This window comes from Saccoglossus kowalevskii, chromosome 13 (assembly GCF_978046115.1).
Source record: "Saccoglossus kowalevskii chromosome 13, keSacKowa6.1, whole genome shotgun sequence".
In the NCBI taxonomy this organism is placed as follows: Eukaryota; Metazoa; Hemichordata; class Enteropneusta; family Harrimaniidae; genus Saccoglossus; species Saccoglossus kowalevskii.
In genome coordinates this window covers 11,283,764-11,292,625 of record NC_140653.1, presented here as the reverse complement: position 1 = coordinate 11,292,625, position 8,862 = coordinate 11,283,764, and the positions used below count along the sequence as shown (strand labels likewise).

Genomic DNA, 8,862 nt, shown 5'->3' with positions numbered 1-8,862 from the left:
TGAAAAAATGTATTTAATTTCAATATTGATATGCAAAAAATTACCGACCCCCTCTATATTAAGGACGCTATGATACACTAAAACAGTTGGATGCTCGATGATTGAAATTGAGTAGTAATGTACTAGTGAATGAATAATGATAATTATATTGTTTGTTTTTTTTTCTTTCTCTATCTTAACAGTACAGTCATCACAGGTAATTTTTAACATTATAAAAACTGTAATATGAAAACATATCTGTTATATTATTATTAAATTAAGTATCATCAAATGACATGTTGTCACGCAGTTATAACCACAAGATTTTGTTCATATGCAAAGAAAGAGTACGGTCTCAGCATTTCTGTATTTGCAAGTTTACTATAATATTATATTATATTATTATTGTACATTAATAAGGCTGACACATGCGGTGTGCAAGATATACCGCCAAGGAGAGTCCCATCCCTTGAAGTGCCTTCCGTTAACATCGTTGGTGGCTACGAGGCAGTACCACATAGCTGGCCATGGGCAGCCCAGATGAAGGGACCGCTAGGAGGCAGCTACTGTGGGGGTACTTTGATTGACCCCGACTGGGTTCTGACAGCTGGTCACTGCGTTGATGACCCGTAAGTCGCACTTGAGCTTTAGTTAAAATTGTTGAGGTAAACGTTTGCGAGTTACATTTGCTGCATTGTGCTTGCATCGGACGATTTAACGATTTCTGCGTCTTGCACTTTCCACTCTCGATTACAAGATATCTTCCCGAAATTGTAACCAATGCAACACAAAGAATCGCATGCATATATCGGGGATATATAACAGCCACGGTGCCATTCTATCCACGGTCCCCGAGGGACTGGGATCTAACCTATTTCACCAGCACCACATTCACGACAAAGAAAAATAAATTCAGGCTCACAACTTGAATGAAATTATTATATCATTTGGTTACAGAGCATCGACGATGACCATCCACGTGGGGTCACACAATAGAGACTCCAGAGACGACGGTGAACAAGCTATTGGCGTCGAAAAAGTCTTAAGGCATGAAAGGTATAACCAATTCACATTGGCTAATGATATAGCTCTACTTAAGCTATCCAAATCAGCGGTCCTGTCTGAAACCGTTGATATAGCTTGTGTTGCAGAGAAGAACTACGTACCAGGGACCGAGTGCGTGGTCGTTGGATGGGGAGAAACGGAAGGTAAATAGTATTTGTTTGTACATGAATTATATTGGAATTCGCAAGAGGGGGCATTTTTCGCCTTTTTCATCTGATCCTCGATTTTCATGTGTAATAAAGTCCTTAATTCTGTCTGACTAGTTTAACACTACGAATAATTAATATACAAACCTGCTGAAAAACGAAAATACCCCTCGTTACACTTTTTTTCTTTGTTTCAATTTTAGAGTAACACTTGGGGCGAAAAAAAATATGATTGTTATAAATGACGGAAATTTTGGCAATTTTAGAAAGTGCTCAATCATTACCTCTTCCCGGAAAAATGCATCGTTATATTTCATATGCAATATAAAACTAATTCGTGTGTTTTTTCACGAAAAAAACATAGATACAGCTAACGATTTGGTATTGAATCAAGTGGTTGTTCCTATTATATCAAACACTCAGTGCAACAGCCGTACTTGGTACAATGGTGAAATCACCGATGACATGTTCTGTGCCGGATATGAAGAAGGTGGAAAAGACTCTTGCCAGGTATATTTTCACTTCACAACATAGACAACATTCGTACTACACAAAGCTGTGTACCACCTCGATGATCTTTTGCATTAAATCTCAAGCACTGTTATGCTTTGTAATGTTTTGTAATGCGAATATACATCTAGTAAATTTACATTGTATAACAGATAGTTTCACTAAATACTGCTGCTGACAAAGAAACAACACACACACACACAAAACACACAAACAAATCAGCAAACTACACGATTGACGAGAATGTTGCTGGAATTATCAAAATTTACCCCTTGCCCTACATTGTTATATTGTAGAAACGTTTGATGCGATAAGCCATGCCGAACCCAATCATGTCTTGATTATATTTACTTATATCTTTCTCTCACTGATTTTACAATGTATATAACTTCTACATAAATGACCGCCAATGTATCGTTTGAAGCGAAAGAGCTACGGGACTTGCCACAAGTTATTTGTGCATTCTTGCCTGTGATCGCGTCCGCTGTACCGAATATCATGCCTACACAGGCCAGAAGAACACGTGAGAGAACTTAGGAGAAACGAACAATGTTTGAGTCTCGTGGCGTTCTCGCGCTAGTTTACTTATAAGTTATTGTTTTGTACCCGTGGACTGTGTAATCTTAAACTTGTAAATTACATTCAGCAACTATACACTTAAACATTGCCTTGTTATGATGTTATCTCTATTTTCATTAATTTTACTTTTTCTTCATTCAGGGAGACAGCGGCGGTCCGTTGACATGTTTGAGGGACGACGGTGCCTGGGACTTGTTCGGTGTGGTAAGCTGGGGCTACGGATGTGCTGAACCAAGAAAACCTGGTGTTTACACGCGTGTCCCATCGTACGTCGATTGGATCGAAGAAACTATTAGAGCAAATTAATGAAATGTTGATATAGATAGTTTCTTTGGTGCGACGGTACATTTATAATACTCCATTAAATGTCTAACATTATATTATATATTCATTGCTTTATTGAATATTTGTGTTTAATTTGTTTGTTTAACTCATGTGAATGGAACAGGGATTTGTGAACGCCAGCAATGCAAGTATTCAGTCACTCTTCCTGTTAACGGTTAGCATTATATATTAGATATTGAACATTCTACACAATCATATATGTAGGTCAAATGAATTTATTAATGTTTTATTCCCATAACAAAACTTATTGCTTTTTTCAACTTAATAAGAGTACACATACACTGCACTGTAAACTTCTAAATAAGGACTTCATTGCCACTGAGACTCTTGCACAATATCGTTGTCTGGAATGCTCTTATGACTTATCTACACCAGCGTTGACCAGTAGTAAGCTTAAGGAGTCTAGTATAGGGACTAACTGATCCGAAAACCATCATCTGTAGGTTCAATTCAACAGTCTTTCAGAGCAAGATTTCACATCACATCATCTGTTATTTGACAAAATCATTTGCTGCCAAATTCGGGCAGGTCCCTGGCACGTGCGTGTGCCCACTAGTTGAATACCCAATCTATCGATTTGGTTCATTCATGTATACTGTAAACAGGGGAAATTATCTCAAAAGAGCGAAAACTTTCTAATGGTTGGCGGAATGTCTTTATCTTTTCTCTTACTAGTGCTTTAACTGATACATCCTCGGGACAAATGTTTTCTCTCTGAATAAAAGAAAATAAATAAACTTAGCAACTATGACGGATATTGTCACACAGTCTTATAGCAATCTATCAAAAAGGGCGGAATAAACAAATAATTGTGTTAAGAGGCAAAAACTTAGGTCAGATAGTTCAGTAAAGATCATTTGTAATCTACGCTTTCCGCTTTCCTACGCTTTCCTCATGCGACGAACATTCTGATCACTCAATGACTAACTAGTGTATCCCTCACTGGGACATTAGTATCAAATTACACAATGTCGTGACCCATACACTGATACAATGGAAATGTGAACAAACTGGATTAATGCACACACTGGTCATATACACGCATGTTGAGAGGACATGATGTCTAAATATGCTTACCCCCCCCCCCCTGCATGATATACTCTAACTTGCCAGACATATATTTGAATTTAAATACATCATAGTTCTTGATGCTAATAAAGACTATATGCTCATTCTCCCAGTTTAATAAATTTCAAGGCAGGTGTCAGCTAATCTACTTTTGTGTACTAAGAACTAAATCGGGGGTAAATATAAATATAAAATAATTTTATAAATATTTAGACAGCGGATGGTTCCCACTGAGAACACCAAATCTTATCTCTCAACGGTTTGATGAAGTATAGTCTATCTGTGCGTGTGTGCCACAGGTGATTATAAATAAACTTCTAAAAGTCTTCTGTTCACACGGAGCAGGTCGGAATGTGCTGTTTAAGCACAATTTCATGCAGTCTTTCTGAATACTAAAAATATTTGATATATAACATATATAGCTATTCATATCACATGTGTTTGTACTAGGTATTAGGTACCACATGTATGTCTCGACTTTCCATAGAGCTGTCGTAAATATCACAAATGATTTGAGACATCTTTTCCAAAATAGTTTAGCGTAAATCTGTCAAATCTGTTTTGGCAAACCGTCAATAAAATAATACTGTTTTAAAGAGATATGCTAATTTTAAATGACGTACTACAAGAAGAGCTGCCTATTTGAACGATATACACCGATATACGTACTTCTGAATGCACTTAGTTTGTCGTCGTTAGAGGGCGGTGTATTAGAACTGAACATCAATCCTCCACCTATTTTAAATTTGATGAATGTATTGTACAATATCAATAAAACGTAGGCTCAACGATGTTTCATGAAAATATAAGGAAGGTGTCACGCAATATCACGTAATTTGTTTTAAGCAGTGGTTAAGACTTGTACATGGCATTTTTGAAAGAACTTCAAAGTCAAGTGCATTGTTTATACTGTCAGGCGTTCAATAATTTTATCAAATAAGCCGACTCACACAATGAGTATTTACAGTTTGAATAAGACAAATAATGAAGCCTGCCAATGTTCACAGCGAGCGCGTCGGTGACGATAACATGCCATATGACGTCCGGTCTTCTCGACTTATTGGATCCAGACAAGAACGCTCTCATATTTGAAGTCATCCAATACAAGACAGCTACATTTCAGGAGAATTAGCGTTGATAAATTTGTCGTCACTGTGGCTCGAATTTGTTTGTGATTAATACTGCCCAAACTACCTCCTGCAGTAAAACAAATTGTTCGGATGGATATCACTCTCTGATAAAAACGATGCATTTTGCAGTGATAAAGGCTCTATGCTTGGAACACAGGGAAAAGCAAAAACATGAAAGCGTAAGGTTACAAGTTGTAATAAGGTCGTCAAAAGGTCATTCATAGGTTACGTTAAGTGGTTAAAAAGTTGTCAGGTTCTTCAAATGCTTTTGAACTTATTAAATATTTTTCAATTGAATAGTAGTCATGAAATTATAATATATGTATAGAAGTTGTAAATCTCACACAGGACTCTATTTAACTCAATTTATATGAAATGACCACTTCTTCAAAGTGAAACAGACTATACCTGGCATAAATTAATAGCTAATCTTGTCAGTTAAAAAATGACTGGCGTGACGTCACTTTTATACATAGTTCTAATGATAGTGTGCATCCGTATCATTGAAACAAAAAAAAGCAAGCATGCATTGAACAGTTCCACTGCATTAGTAAAATTCACGATGTTCACTAATGTCAGTGTAGAACGTGGTACTACGTAATGGTGCAGAGTATGCATGCATCTCTCTCAACAGAACATTCACAAAATGTAACACAAAATGCAATTACAAATGTTTATTAGTATATTGCAGAAACAACCTTTCGTTATCGCATCATTTAACACAAATTAACAAACATTAATGATCAAATACAAATATCATAACAATCTACACGTTACTATTAAAGTACATTTAAGTAAATCATATTTCTGAAGTGGTGCTCTACACGTCGATTGAAACCGTTGCGCCCTCAAACCACCAAATCATTTACTCACTATCATTGCAATTGCATAAGGTAATGATTTAGTACTAAGTCGCGCTAGACGCATTGTCTTTAAGTACCCTAAACTACGCATGCGCGTCTGGTGACTAAAATATCACACTAAGTATTTATAATACAATATCACTCGATTATACAAGTCTCGTATTGTGTTACAATTTCGAGTGAAATTAAATGACTATTTATTTTGTAAATAAAGTACAAATCACATATCCATGTTGCTTTTAAATCAACATTCTTGTTATATATATATCGAGTCAATATATTATCATTTCTAATAATGAATAAATAAAAGATAAATAAAATTGTAAGGCAGTGTTCACAGCATACATAAACAGCACACTAGAAATAACAGTAAAGAAAAAAATAGTGATCTAAAATGCAACATTGAGGGCGCCATAGCAAATTAATTTACGAGAAGATGGAGTTAATACGGAACAAAAATGTTCATGTATAGTATATTGTACAATATAAAATATCCCCTGGTCCTTTTTATCATTAATTCCCGGGTATCATTTTCCCGTTGCTTTCCTGTTGTAATCTAACCTAACCTCCTAGCATAGCAGGAAGTATCAGTCGTTGGTCTTTGCATGGCATATTTAATTTTGAAAGAGTAGAAAAATGAAAAATGTTTTTAGTTTTTTTTTTTAGGTTTTGGCAGTGGATAATCATGAGCCTCCGTTACACAATGATGGATCGACATGCGATGCTGCGGTTATAATAGAACATGTTCTCTCGAGGCAGTTATAGAGGAGAATAGAAATCAGACCAAATCAACAATACTGGATTCCGTCCGGCTCGTACTGTTCTATATAACGCAGAATCCATCGAGAAGGGAACACTAATCCATCTGAATGCCGAGAATAGAAAGACAGTTTCTTCTATAATGCTGGTAGTACTTCGCAAATATCCATACTCCCGTCACTCTGACGTTATATCCAAAAAGTCAATTTAAGTACTTTAATTAAATAGATCCAACCACTATTACGTTATACAGCACATGCCGTTATGGCCATCTGCTTTGGCATTAATCCGTCTTCTAATCTGATCTAAAGATGAAAACAGGAGACTGATAACATTCTTGTTGTGCAGAATTAATGACAGATCGGGTGGAGTGGTTCGTTATTATAATAAATATATATTATGTTATTATCGCGAAATCATTCGGGGGTCTATGGAATTAGTATTAATGTGTATCTGTAAAACACGGTGAAGCTACGTGTCGTTGAATGTCCCATAAGCCAGAATCGAAAACAGCCAACATGAAAATAAATGCGCTCGCCGATGGAATAGCTAATATTTTGCGTTAACGTCACGAAATCATTCAAAATATAATGTTAATTCGTGCATCAGTCGTAATATGATGACTAACGATAACATACCAGCTAAATCTTTTCGTCCCATACCAACAAGCCCTTCGTACAACCCTTTAACGGGATTCTCATCACATCCATGTAGCCATATTAGTAATAGTCGGTAACCATGCTCCTTCCAGCTTTTATCGCCTATTAACAGGAACAAAGAGCTCAGTACACTGAATCCCTTCAAGTCATTAAAGCCCGTTCTATAATATTTTTCAAGACTGTGTCAGGTGAATATAAAATACTTCATCCCGTATATCATGACAGTTTCGTGTAATAAATAAAGCAGTGTCATAATTTTCGATATCCCATTATTATGTAAAATTAAAGGTCTTAGCAACTTAAAACACAATTTCTAATTCATTTTCCCAACTTCAACTTGTACACAAACCATATATTATTTTTCTCTTAGCTAGTCACGGTGGCCATTGCCTATTTTATGGATTGAATTCAACCCCAAAAATGATAGCTGCGTTACCGATACATCCACAAAAATAATAAATATATGGCCACTCAGTCGCACATATGTTGATTACAGAAATGTATATCAATATATATATATATGCCAGAGTGAAATGGCAATCATATGTGCAAATGGTGAAACGTAAATACTCAAAGTTTTGAAAGTGCGCTTACATTTTGCGTTTAAAAGCTGCGGAACCAATATGATATGGGATTAAAAACTATCATACAATATCAAATCTTTTTTTAATCAATGCATGTGATATTTTTCATTTATTCAACGTAATAGACTCGGGAGAAATATTAATTACTACACTCGTTTAACAAGTCTAAAGCATTTTTCTTTCAAGATACTAAAAAGATAAATAAGAATTGATAGCAAAAACTTACCGGTAAACTGGTGCTCTATAGCCTTGATATGTGCATCGGTAAACCCCCAGACAAAGGCAAGCTTCTTCCACTCTTCTTTCCTAAGCTGCTTGGTGCCAAGACGCCACAGTATTGGTCGCATTTGTGCGTTTTCGTCGCTTTGGTCTTTACGAAATTGAATTTTCTCTTCCCCTCTTCGGAATTCTTCGTTTCGAAGTTGCTGGAATTGAAGTAAACAACTTTTGTTTATATACATGAACAAACAAACACTAACGTAACATATAATTACGTCAATACATAGACATAAAAGATTTATCCACAATTGGGACGACAAATTAAAACAAGCAGCCTCTCGGCTGAGATAGCTCCGCTGTTAGCAAGGCACATTTCAATTAAAGAACTGAAGATATCATTAGAAAATGAACAATATGTATAGTATGTATAGCAATCGGACTTGCTGTTTTCAACAAGAATTCAAAAATATCATTTTTTACCAAAAATAACATAAATATTCATCAAAATTAGATAATTGAAGATATCATCACGAAATGAACAAATCTGAGAGAGGTCCACATGTAGTACCTATATATGTAATATCAAAGCAATCGGACTTGCGGTTTTTAACAAGAAGTCAAAAATATCACTTTTTACCAAAAATCACAAAAATATTCACCAAAATTAGAGAATTGATATCATCACGAAATGAACAAATCTGATAGAGGTACACATGTAGTACCTAAATATGTAATATCAAAGCAATTGGATTTTTGGTTTTTAACAAGAAGTCGAAAATATCACTTTTTACCAAAATGACAAAAATATTCACAAAAATTAGAGAGTTTACGATATCATCACGAAATGAACAAATCTGAGAAAGATCCACATGTAGTATCTATATATGTAATATCAAAGCAATTGGACTTGAGGTTTTTAACAAGAAGTCAAAAATATCACTTTTTTTACCAAAAAT

At 35.4% G+C, this 8,862-nt stretch overlaps 2 protein-coding genes across 3 annotated transcripts in view; one reads left to right on the top strand and one right to left on the bottom strand.

The window, feature by feature from the left end:
* Window positions 1–942: 942 nt before the first annotated feature.
* Window positions 943–2,664, top strand: LOC144356225 (anionic trypsin-like). Its single transcript, XM_078011084.2, has 3 exons — window positions 943–1,187; window positions 1,555–1,700; window positions 2,421–2,664. The coding sequence occupies exons 1-3, from the start codon at window positions 947–949 to the stop codon at window positions 2,583–2,585; spliced, it is 552 nt and encodes a 183-aa protein (XP_077867210.2). The 5' UTR covers window positions 943–946; the 3' UTR covers window positions 2,586–2,664.
* A 2,817-nt stretch (window positions 2,665–5,481) lies between these two features.
* Window positions 5,482–8,862, bottom strand: part of LOC100372378 (uncharacterized) — a 38,187-nt gene continuing 34,806 nt past the window's right edge. For both annotated transcript variants that reach the window (XM_078011085.2, XM_085506921.1), the window contains exons 13-15: window positions 7,914–8,112; window positions 7,083–7,205; window positions 5,482–6,749 (exon numbers count right to left, since the gene is read on the bottom strand). In XM_078011085.2, coding sequence (XP_077867211.1) covers window positions 6,685–6,749; window positions 7,083–7,205; window positions 7,914–8,112 — 387 coding nt within the window. In that variant the 3' untranslated portion in view covers window positions 5,482–6,684. The remainder of the gene's footprint in view (window positions 6,750–7,082; window positions 7,206–7,913; window positions 8,113–8,862) is intronic.

What these genes read in the sequence shown, in the direction of transcription:
- LOC144356225 (XM_078011084.2), top strand. Translation starts at nt 947, where the DNA reads ATGACCATCCACGTGGGGTCACACAATAGAGACTCCAGAGACGACGGT. An exon ending in TGGATGGGGAGAAACGGAAG is followed by an intron (nt 1,188 to 1,554) that starts GTAAATAGTATT and finishes AAAAAAACATAG; the next exon opens with ATACAGCTAACGATTTGGTA. An exon ending in GTGGAAAAGACTCTTGCCAG is followed by an intron (nt 1,701 to 2,420) that starts GTATATTTTCAC and finishes TTCTTCATTCAG; the next exon opens with GGAGACAGCGGCGGTCCGTT.